Source organism: Mesoplodon mirus (assembly GCF_964341445.2).
Source record: "Mesoplodon mirus genome assembly, chromosome: 5".
Classification (NCBI taxonomy): Eukaryota; Metazoa; Chordata; class Mammalia; order Artiodactyla; family Ziphiidae; genus Mesoplodon; species Mesoplodon mirus.
Genome location: NC_138980.1, coordinates 126,279,805 through 126,291,925, shown reverse-complemented (window position 1 = coordinate 126,291,925; position 12,121 = coordinate 126,279,805). Strand labels below are relative to the sequence as shown.

The 12,121-nt window shown below is 40.3% G+C and overlaps 1 protein-coding gene across 8 annotated transcripts in view; it reads left to right on the top strand.

Moving 5' to 3' along the window:
- The window catches only part of ARHGEF28 (Rho guanine nucleotide exchange factor 28), a 330,930-nt gene that overhangs the window by 119,218 nt on the left and 199,591 nt on the right, over window positions 1–12,121 (top strand). For all 8 annotated transcript variants that reach the window (XM_082624114.1, XM_082624113.1, XM_082624111.1 and 5 more), the window contains exons 3-4: window positions 8,722–8,869; window positions 11,401–11,694. In XM_082624114.1, coding sequence (XP_082480240.1) covers window positions 8,722–8,869; window positions 11,401–11,694 — 442 coding nt within the window. The remainder of the gene's footprint in view (window positions 1–8,721; window positions 8,870–11,400; window positions 11,695–12,121) is intronic.

The window sequence follows — 12,121 nt, the reverse complement described above, 5'->3', positions numbered from 1 at the left end:
CCTTTTGATTAGTAATCTTGGTAATTGTGTAATTCAGGTGTTTTATATCCTTGTCAATTTTGTCTGCTTGTTCTATCAGCTATTGAGAGAGCCATGTTAAAGTTTCCCACTGATTGTGGATTTGTCAAATTTTCTTTTATATATTTTGAAGCTATGTCTGTATTAGGTGCATACAGATTTAATACTGTATCATCTTGTTTAATTTACACTGTATGATGAAAAGTTCCTCTTTCTCTAGTAATATGTCTTGGTTTAAAAACTACTTTGATATTGTTTTGGCTATACTAGCTTTCTTTTGGTTAGTGTTGCATAGTGTATCTTTTTACTTAAACTTTTTGTGTTATTTTTAGTGTGTCTCTTGTAAGCAACATATAGATATTGTAACTTATTGAATTAAAAATCCATACCTAACTTTATCAGTATTGTATTTGGATCAGTCTGTTTATATTTAATATAATTGCTGATATAGTTGGATTAATATCTATCATATAACTCTCTATTTGACACGTTTTACGTTCTTAATTTCTCCTGTCTTATGTTTTTGATTATTTATTTTCTATTTCATTTTTTACTCTATGACTTGTTAGCTATACATTCTTTTACTATTCTGTTAGTGGTTACTCTCAACATACATGTAGATGTGACATATTATAAATATAGTAAGTTATTACTTTTAACATTTTCCCAGAACTGTTAGATACTCTAAATACACTTCCCTTTTATGTTACTGTAGTCAGACATTGTAGTTGTACAAATACTTTAAACTCCATGACATTTTAATTATTCTTTTGTACATTAGGTATTAATTATATTTATTTACTTCATTGTGCCTCACTGCCTCTTTTCTTTTTTTAATTTATACTTCATAGTGTTTTTATTTAATTTTTTTAAAAATTTTATTTATTTTTGGCTGCGTTGGGTTTTTGTTGCTGTGCACGGGCTTTCTCTAGTTGTGGTGAGCAGGGGCTACTCTTTGTTGCAGTGCATGGGCTTCTCATTGCAGTGGCTTCTCTTGTTGTGGAGCACAGGCTCTAGGTGTGTAGGCTTCAGTAGTTGTGGCGCACGGGCTCAGTAGTTGTGGCTCGTGGGCTCTGGAGCGCAGGCTCAGTAGTTGTGGCCCATGGGCTTAGTTGCTCCGCAGCATGTGGAATCTTCCTGGACCAGGGCTCGAACCCGTGTCCCCTGCATTGGCAGGCGGATTCTTAACCACTGCTCCATCAGGGAAGTCCCCTCACTGCCTCTTGTATTTTCATGTTTCTGTTTGAGATCATTTTACTTTTGCTTGAATAAGTTCTTTTAGTAATTATTTTAGTGCTGGCCTGCTGGCAGTGGGTTCCCTCAGTATGTGTCTTAAACATTTAATTTCAACTTCATTTTTAAGAATATTTTTGTTAGGTGGGGAATTTTAGGTCATCACTTACTTTCTTTCATTGTTTTAAAGATACCATTCCATCGTCTTCTAGCTTCTGTAACCTCTCAGAGTGGTTCTGCCCTTTCCAGAGTTTTTATTACATTTTATTCTCATTTCCATAGTTTTCTGACGCTTTTAAGAATATTACTTTTAATTTTTCAGTCTTTATTTTCTTCTTATCAGTAGGAATGTTGGCCTGTTCTGTTCTATTTCATCCTGTCTGGGAAAAAAAGCCATTCCTACCCCAAAGGCTATTTCTGAAGAAACATATTATATAAGTCTTTTAGCTCATTTTGGTTTACCTTCCTTAAAAAAAATGACATTGTGATATTTTCCCCTGGATCTAACCAATTTATATTCAACTGAATTTTGCTGACTTAGATTTGGTTTGGATAATAAATTTTAATGACCTTTATATTTTACACTGTACAAAAGATGCTTTAAATCAGTGGTTCTTAACCTTTTTGAATCATATGCTCCTTGTACCCTCCTAGGAATCTCTGGTTAAAAGACAGACACTCTCCCCAGATGAATGCTTAAAACTGTGCATATATCTTCATGGGGATTAAGCAACATTTCTCCTACCTCGCATTCCCTCTCAACCCCACATCTACCCATGGGTTTCAGGATGAGAATCCTTGTATTCAGTACATAAAATAAATGTTGAGTTAAGTGTAAAGGTGTAGTTAAATCAATTAATACCTGAGCACTTGCTGTTTGTACCATGACATGTTGGGGAGAAAAGTGTGCTGGGCCTGAAACAGGAAGATCTAGATTTGATTTGTGACTTTGCCACACACTGGACCTGAGAGTAGTATCAGTGTTCTCATTTATAAAATAAAATTCATCATAATACTTCCCAGACATTATTGTGGGAATAAGATGAGAAAATACATGAGAAATCACTTTATATACTGTTCGTATAAAATAATATATGTATGTCTATAGATATGGATTTATATCTAATATGTGCACACAACATATAGGAAATAATTTTTGCATTTTCAAACTTTGTTTTAAAGAAATACTTGAGTTGAATACAGTAATTAGAAAAAAAAATATTGTGCCCACAGCCCTTTCTTTGGAATTTTGCTTGAGGAACGTAAAGGGTAGTATAACTTAGAGGGTGGGGCAGAAAGCAAGAAGCCCAATACTGTTCATCTGGCTCTGGGATCCTGTTAGTGCTGGTACTAACTAGTACCTGTACTTTTATTCACTTACCTATGACATGGGACAATGCATCTTTTAAAAATTTATTTGTTAAGGATCTTACAACATTCAACACACTGTGCTCTGCAGAGAAGTCTCTAGGTAGAATTACTAACTTTTTTTTTTTGGTTACTATAAGGAGGTCAAGATTCCAATACTAAAAACAAAAAATCAAATTTGATAGTTCACTTAGAATGCTGTATTTATATTATGATAATGGTTTTAATGGCATGTATTAGGAAACATTCATTGTAATATTTAATGTCAATTAGCATTTACCTTCATTGTACTTCTGTCAAAAATCATCCCATATAAAGGCTGTGTAGGGCTTCCCTGGTGGCGCAGTGGTTGAAAGTCCGCCTGCCAATGCAGGGGATATGGGTTCGTGCCCCGGTCCGGGAAGATCCCACATGCCACGGAGCAGCTGGGCCCGTGAGCCATGGCCACTGAGCCTGCGCGTCCGGAGCCTGTGCTCCGCAATGGGAGAGGCCACAACAGTGAGAGGCCCGTGTACCACACACACACACACAAAAGGCTGTGTAGAATACTAGAATACCTTAGAAAACAGAACAGTCTTACTGTTATATGAAAAGGTGACAATTATCAATAAAAAGCATTTATTAAATTCCCATTTTTGTTTGTTATCACGAAAACTGTGGTTCATAACATTTTTTGAATCTTTAGATGCCTTTGAGAATGTGATGAAAATCATAAACCTTTCCTTAGAAAACTGGACACACATGCACATAAACAGTTTTGCTCATAATTTTTAGAGGTTCGCAAACCAACTGAGACCCATATGGACTCTTTCTGTGGCCACAGATTAAGAAACCTCACTATAAAAGGATGCACACTTTGTTCTCATTGTCATCATTTGAAACTATAGTATTTGTTTACTGCCTGTTGCGCCAGGTTTTGTTTTTTTTTGTGGTATGCGGGCCTCACTGTTGTGGCCTCTCCCGTTGCGGAGCACAGGCTCCAGACGAGTGGGCTCAGCGGCCATGGCTCACGAGCCCAGCCACTCCGCGGCATGTGGGATCCTCCCGGACCGGGGCACGAACCCGTGTCCCCTGCATCGGCAGGTGGACTCTCAACCACTACGCCACCAGGGAAGCCCATACCAGGTATTTTAGAAACTACATAGTTAAGGTTGTTGTCCATCAAATGACGCTGTTATTAACAAAGTATACACAGATACATTGTCTATAGAGGGTGAGAGAGAAGAAAGGGAGAGAGGGAAGGAGAACATTAGCACAAGAATACTCAGTGATCAAGATAATAGAGCCACCAAGTTATTCAGGGTATTAGAGAACTTGAATTAGAGACCGTTGTAGATAAAGGAAAAAATATTTAGAATATGCACATCAAGGTCACTGTCCATTTCCATTTTAAATGCCATTGGAAGAGGAGCTGGGAGAGTTGGATGAAATAGTTTATGGTGGCAAATACATTTAATACCTCTTTGGTTTCTTTGGTGAAATCCATACATGATAACAGCATTTCAGCAGAAGGTTTGATCTTTGAGAATTATTGATGAGTTTTACAAGTAGAATTTCTCTAGGGGGATACTTGATTGTAAAAAATGTTGGTTTAATTTGCCTAATTTTTTTGTTTGTGCTTATATTGAGAGATATTTAGTGTGATTATACTTAGTTAAGTTTTCTACCTTAGTTACTCCTGTTTTCCATGTTACCTGACCTTTAGTGGTTTTTTTTTTTTTTTTTTTTTTTTTTTTTGCGGTACGCGGGCCTCTCACTGTTGTGGCCTCTCCCGTTGCGGAGCACAGGCTCCGGACGCACAGGCTCAGTGGCCATGGCTCACGGACCCAGCCGCTCCATGGCATGTGGGACCTTCCCGGACCGGGGCACGAACCCATGTCCCCTGTATCGGCAGGCAGACTCTCAACCACTGCACCACCAGGGAAGCCCCCTTTAGTGGTTTTACAGGAGTGTTTGGGTGCTTTTGATTTGGGCACAAGAAAGTAATAGGGGAAAGGGGATGATTTTGATGTTGCTCTCAATGGGTTCATTTGGGAAAGTGAAAATTTTGACCTGCCTATGGCAAAGGTGAACTTAGATGTAAATAGAAGAGGGAAGGCTAGAATTCTTTAAATCAAAATTTAATCAGGCCACTAACATTGCTGGCACCATTTAGTAATAGGCTTTGATAAAAATGGGCAATAAATTTCAGTGGCAGTGGAAAAAATATAAATTAAATCAATGAGGAGCTGTTTATTATCTGTCAACTTAGGAAATAATAAAAAAGAAAGTTTTGGCAAAGTTGGAATGAAAATGACACTCTTGACCAGCACAGGTGGTAATGAAAGTCGATACATTTTTGGAAAGCAGTGGTGACAATTGTGCCCATTCTTGGCCTCATTTCTGGAATTCTACTCTATGAAAGTAATTTAAAGCATAAAAACAATACACATGAAAGTATTTATTGTAGTATTTTTTATAATATTAGCAAGCTACAAATACCCTTAATGTACAACAATAGAGGAATGATTAAGTAAATTATGGAACATCAAACACTTGATGGAATGCTATTAAAAATCGTGCCAAAAATTGTAACAACATGGAAAAATGCTTTTGATAGGCAAAAAGTACAACCATATGTGTGTTTATGCCATGAGTATAACTATGTAATAATTAGCTGTGCATTGAACAAAGACTGGAAGGAAATAGGAAAAATAAAAAAAGGTTGATTAACTAGGGTGGTGTCAGTATAGATGAAATTTAGATATTTTTAATTGCTATCATTTTGTTCAAAACTGAAAAATTTAAGACAGTTTTCTAATTTTCTGCACTTATGGATTATGTTCAATATTGAATTAATTAGGAATTTAAGTATTTGGTGTGAAGAATGTTTTTGCTCCTGATGGATAGCTACTGTTCCAGAATGATTTATTGAGTAGTTCATTCTTTCCCCACTGATTGGAAATGCGACCTTTATTATTACATAATTTCCAAGGCAGGAAATTCTGCCATGGAATTCTGATGGTCTGATCCCTCCCCCCACAGCTCAAACATTATTCTCTCTCTCAGAACTTTTGTTTCTAGTCTTGTGTATTTATTCTTCCAGATGAACTTTACGGTAAGCTTGTTGAGTTTCATTTGACAAATTTAGTTTCAGTTTTAATTAGAGTATATTAAGTCTACAGATTAATTTGGGAAGATAATTTTGCCTATTAAGCCTCTTATTGTTTTCAGGAGTTTCAGTGAAGTAGCTGAGTGTTTTTTTTTTTTTTAATTTGGAATATAGTGAATTGACAGAAAGGTTATAACACATCTCTATTTTTTCTGCATAGAAGCAGAATGATTCTGATATTGATGCCAACATTCATTTACAAAAATTTATAGTTTTCAATTGCCTAAAACAAAGTATGCAATTAAATCCAGATGGGGAAATCATGGCGACACACTGGAAATCTGTACATTGGAATTTATCTTTGCCATTAATAAAATTAGTGGCCTTTTGAGAAAAGTAGATTTTGAATGGCCAGAGTGATTAGAAAGTCCTCAATCTTAGTCAAAAATTGTCACCTGTGCCTTATCATTTATGCCGTGCTTGTTCCTCAGCACATGATGAGAAGCTCATTCCTTCTGCTGGTCTTCTTGGTAGCTTTATCTAAATCTCCTTTGAGCTTTGTCTAGCTTTTTTGAATGAAAATGTTCTTGTTCATATTCATATTTCCTTTCCCTGTCTTCCTCTCCTGCCACTCCACCCCCCATCCCCTTCTATCTCATTGAGTCTCTTTGTTCATTTCTGTATCATCCCCTCCCTCCTCCTCCCATAATATTCTTCACCATATCTTTCTGATCTCTTTGTGATTAGCAAATGAGAGACCCTTTTTATTGCTGAATATTATTCTTAGTGCTAAGACTTCTGAGCATCTCTCTTTAATGGCCATGTCTTATTTCTGACCTGACTGTTATTTATCTTCTTTGGCCAATATAAAGCTTGGTGTGGTCTTGAAAGGGAGGCATAGTTGAATTATAAAACTCTCCTGTTTGGAGTTGTATTGCATTGAAAAGGGTTGCAAACACTTTCATAAGTTGTAGTCCTGGTTCACCTAACCAAATAAAATAGTAATATGATCCTTGTTTTGAATAGATACAGATTAGATATCCTTGTGATCTGAAAAACTTTGATCTGTTTATACAATTTATTTTCTAGCATTACAAAAATGTATCACCAACAGGTCGGTTCAGATTTTGTCCGTGGATAATTAACAGTCTCTTTAGAAACTGGGAACATGACTAAAGCAAGCTGTTCTTCTGTTTTTAGGAAATGGAATTTCATCTAAGTTTCCTCTGTCTGTCATGTCAGACGTTTGTTATTGTTTTTTGCTTTTCAGATCCTCTTCCTGAACTTTTTTTTTTTTGAAGCTATTGTATGGTAGATTTTTCTTGGCATGTTACTTTCTATTGATTATGTGTTTGTGTGTGTGCACGCGCGCACACACACACAGAGAAAGGACAATTCAAAATTGTGAACTGGTTTTTTTTTTTCAGAACTCCACAATGTGTATTTATTCCTATTAAGGGGGATTCAAGATGATGTTTTATGTGTGTGATGGATTGCAAACCACTAGGGAAACATAGCCTGTTTATTTTTAAAATTTTAGCTAGAACAACCATGTAGTTACTGGAAAGAGGAGGTCCACACTGATTTTGTTTTTGGTCCTGATTGACCTACCTCTTGATATCCTAAGGAATACCATGCTAATTATCATCAAAGGCAAACAGATGTTTAGGAGACTGTGGAGGCTTTTCTGTGTTCACTTTTCTCTCCTGTCACGGGCTGAGGAACTCTCGAAGAGTGGGTTTGTTTTTGTTGGGCAAGCACACAAAAGCCCAGATGCTTCTCCACACTGGGCTGAGCTCTGGAGGCCCTCCAAAGTGGGTAACCCTTTCCACCTCCTGATTTCCATTTTCCTGCCACTCCCACAAGCTGGGTGGTATGTACCTGCTCCCTGGAGGCCCCCTTTGTATTGCCTTTTTGTGGTTGAGGGGAGGGAGCATCCTGAATCCTTGAAGCCTTCCAGGCCCTAGACAATCTGGCAGGCTCATCCATCACTGCTGCCTTGGTTGTAGCACTGATTGAGCCGCCCGACACCGCCTCTGGATTATGATATACTGGGGAGCATTAGCCTGCTGCCCATTCATTCTTTCCTTCCTTCCTTCCTCAGAGTGTGCCTCAGTGACCCAGGCTGGCAGCTCCTCTCCTTGGGACCAGGATATTTAGCAGGGCTTTGTGCCAACCAGAAGCTTTCAAGAGAAAGTGTGAGGCCAGGCTAGATAAGAAAGAAGACAGAGAATTCCCTCAGGGAAGACAAACAGCGGTGGGAAAGGGCACAGCAAGTGTTGGATCACATAGTGCTGTTTATTTGGCAAATGTTTGTGAATATTTAATTAAGGTTCTTAGAAGCCACTGTGGTCCAGTACAGTGTAAGGACACGGCTAAGAATAGTTATTCTGAAGCTTTATACTATGGTGGTATCTCAGGTACAGGAAAAAATTAATACAAGCAATGATGTTCATCAGGTAGTAGGAATTCAAAGAAAGTAAAATACAACCAAGTATCATAATTGCACATCTAGTAAATTAAGAAATTCTTTTGTATGCTCTGACTTTTTCAATTTTTTTTATTTTTTTATTTTTTTGCGGTACGCGGGCCTCTCACTGTTGTGGCCTCTCCCGTTGCGGAGCACAGGCTCCGGACACGCAGGCTCAGCGGCCATGGCTCACGGGCCCAGCCGCTCCGCAGCATGTGGGATCTTCCCAGACCGGGGCACGAACCCGTGTCCCCTGCATCGGCAGGCGGACTCTCAACCACTGCGCCACCAGGGAAGCCCTAACTTCTTCAATTTTGAAAACAGAACAAACCAGCTCTGACACGCATACTTAAATAGATCAGGAAACATCTCCCTGTTGTCCAAAACATTGTTTTTAGGAAGAAGGATTCATGATATTTGGGCTGCCCACATGAAATGAACATTACAAAGGACGCTGTTTTGTATCGGGGCCCTTTTTATTGTGGTTTCTTAGAGCCAGGACGAGGAAGTGTGATGATACCTTGACTTGTTCATTTTTCAGGGGCAGATGACGGTCTATGCGAAGTTTGGCAAAAACGTTTATCTTCCTAAAGATGCCGAGTTTTACTTCATTTATAATGGATCTCATCAGAGACACATCGTGATTGCAGAGCGCATGGAGGATAACGTTCTCCAATCCAGCGTTCCAGGTGAGGTGTCCTCTTTATTGTGCAATGGAAAAACCTGTCTGTGAGCACCTTCATGGTGACTCAAGGTGGGGTGGGTATGAGTGAGAGCGTATGTGTGTGTGAGAATGTGTGTTTGTGTTTGTGCATTTGTGTGTGTGTGTATGTAAGAATGTGTGTTTGTGTGTGTGTGTGTGTGTGTGTGTATGTGTATGTAAGGAAGAACACTCACACTGGGTTATCTCACGTCTGAGCCGCTTCCAGCTGTGTCTGCAGCTCCCTGAGCAGCCCAACTTAGACTTACCCTCCAGGTTGGGGGTGCCCTGGATGCAATCCCGTGGAGGAGATGCTCTGTCTTCGTATTGCTGCCTGCAGTCCCGGAGCCGTGGCCAAGGACAGCTCAGGCAGATCTGAGATACTTGGCAGTGGTCTTCATTCTCTCTTCTTCATTCTCCTGTGGTCAGTCTAGCAGCTGCTCTCTGCTTTGCTCCTTTGGGTGGCAGGGGTTCCTTCCTTGGCAGCATGTCTATCCAGACGCTTCCCTGCTGGATCTCAGCTTCCAGAACTGTCTCTTCCCACCACCAAAATGTTCACATTCTGAAACGTGTAATTCTCCCAGCTGTCTTCAAGTACCACGGTGACAGATGACAAATTAGTGTATCGTGTTAATGTGTTATCATGAAGTAACAGCCCCTCCTCAGGTACAGTTGTTTTGTATTTTCATTGGCATGTGGGTTGTACATCTGAGACATCAAGCTGTAGACTAAACGTGCAATTAAGATGCCATTACCTGCAGGAAAGGAGGTGGTGTTTTTCTTGCTTGTTTCTCGGTTTTAACTGTGGGTCTCTTAGGCCTTCTTAAATTGTATCATAGAGGGAACCTTCAATTTTTTAATAGGTAAGACAGGCCTCATTTTTAAAAGAAAAATGTTTCTAAGTGCTTCTGTAGTGTATCTGTTGCATGTGGGAAGAAGGAAGACAGGAAACATGCAAACACAGACATAGAGAATTGTAGTGATGTACAAAGACCTTTCAGACCTACCTGGGTTTGGTCACTGAATCAATCTATTGTGCAATTTCTGGGGCTTTGGGCAATTTTAAGCGCTTCTCTCTCAGGCCCAGTAACTCCCATCCTCATAAGAAAAAAAGTCAAACCACATTAATGGCACAGAGTTATACTGGCTTCTAGTCTCTTTTGCCTCTCCCTTTTGCTTTGGTATTTACATTGATGTTTTTGCTGCATTTAGCTTGGCCCTGTTTTCTTGGTTTTTCTCTTTTTTATCAGCCTCTTATAAGAGAAAGAATAAAAATAATAACTAAAGTGCCACTCTTAACATCAAAACTTTTGTCTTTTTCTTCACTTGCATGTAGGGGTGAACCTCCTTCCCACTCCTTGTGTGTTACAGAAAATCTTTTTTTATTATATTGTGGCCTGCTTAGAAGGGAGGGTTCTTACCTTGATTTTAACAAACTCACTGCAGACAGTTCCACATTTCTGAATCTTACATTTTCCCGGATACAGCTTTGCCAGGGTAACTTTCCAAAGTATGTACAACAGTTTTCTGTAGTATACAGTGGACGTATGTGGTCTGGGGGTAAGGGCTGCACTCTGTGCTGTACCATTGGACCACTTTAAAAAGGCAATGATGTGAAAATAGCAGTAAGCTCTTGCCTGGTAAACCTGGGACGCTCTTATTCCTTGAAGCCTGGCAGCATAGCTTCTGGGGAAAAACTTTGGAGGATAAGGCAGAGCAAAGATGATTTGCACCCATTAGCCGTTTGCTTGGGGGCCAGTGGTGGCTGAATGTTAGCCCTTCTTCTGTGCAGCTATTAATACCATGATCGCAGAGGTTTGGTGGTAGTAATTCCTGGACATTCTGCCAAGGACAACATAAAAACATACCTGGGTAGAAGTTCACCAACCTTGGTAAAATGGAAGAAGAGTGTAAGGAGGAGGGACGGGTAGCAGGATTAGGTGACCACCCAGCAGAAGTATTAAGAACATCTACAAGACAGAGAAGCCATTCTCAGAAGTGGTGGTGGGCCAATGAAGAGTATATATAATGTTTCTGTTGAGTAGTGTTTACCCACCCTACTCACGTTCAAAATAACTCTGAGGAACTAGGGTAAACTTGTGTAACTTTGTGGTGCTACCTTATAAAACTATCACCTAAATAAATATATAAAAACATATGACTCAGAAGGAAATGCCAGAACAGGAAAGGGCAAAGGCCTTTAAGACAACAAACTTGAATTTGATGGTTGGGTAGAAGTACAAGGTGAAGCTGTGCCAGATAACAGTGGTAATGATAGAAAAGCAGCCCCGAAATGGTCAGAGCTCATAAAGGTCAGTTTGAAAATCAGGAGTCACTGGAAGAAGATGGGGTCAGTGTTAATTTGGGCCCACAGGCTTGGCAGCATTTGAAGATAATTGGCCACATTTCCTTTCTGCCTTGCTCTCCTGGAGCGTGTGGTATGCTCAGGCCAAAGCTTTGGACACTGGGAGAGCATCTTCCGCAGACTCTGGGTGAACTGTTCACTATCTTGTCATCCAGGCCACAGGCTTCAGGAGACGGTGACGGTGTCTGTGTGCCTCTGCTCGGAAGGTTACTCCCCTGTGACCATGGGCTCTGACTCCGTGACCTATGTGGACAATATGGCCTGCAGGCTGGCTCGTTTGCTGGTCACCCAAGCCGATCGCCTCACAGCCAGTAGCCACCAGACCTTGCTGACCCCATTCGCCCTGACGGCGGGAGCATTGCCTGCTCTGGACGAGGAGCTCGTGCTGGCTCTGACCCATCTGGAGTTGCCTCTTGGGTGGACTGTCCTGGGAAATTCTTCACTTGAAGGTGGGTCCTTACCAGGAAATTAAGATGTCTCCTCTCTATGTCAAGTTCAAATGTGCCTTACAATTTGTTGCCTGTTTGCCTGGGTGAGTTTTCCTGCCTACTTTTGACCTGAGCGTTGCACTGTTCAGTCTGGGATCCCTGACATTCGGAGCCACTCATCTCTGGGCTGGTTGATGCCACTCTTTTCCAGGAGGTGAAGAGCTTTTCCTCAAGGAGGGAAGGACTGTTTCTTTGTGGCAGGCTCTCGAGCCAGCTGCTTTGGGCTGTGGCTCCGCTTCCTTTGGTATGTTTTCTTGCTGTAAGAAGGGGATATTGGTGTCCTATTTCCAAATAGGTAGAGTCATTGAGCAAGGAAGAACACGCAGCCAACTCTGTGGAACAATGAGAAGAAATGTGGCCATGCAGGAAATGTAACCAATGCATTGAC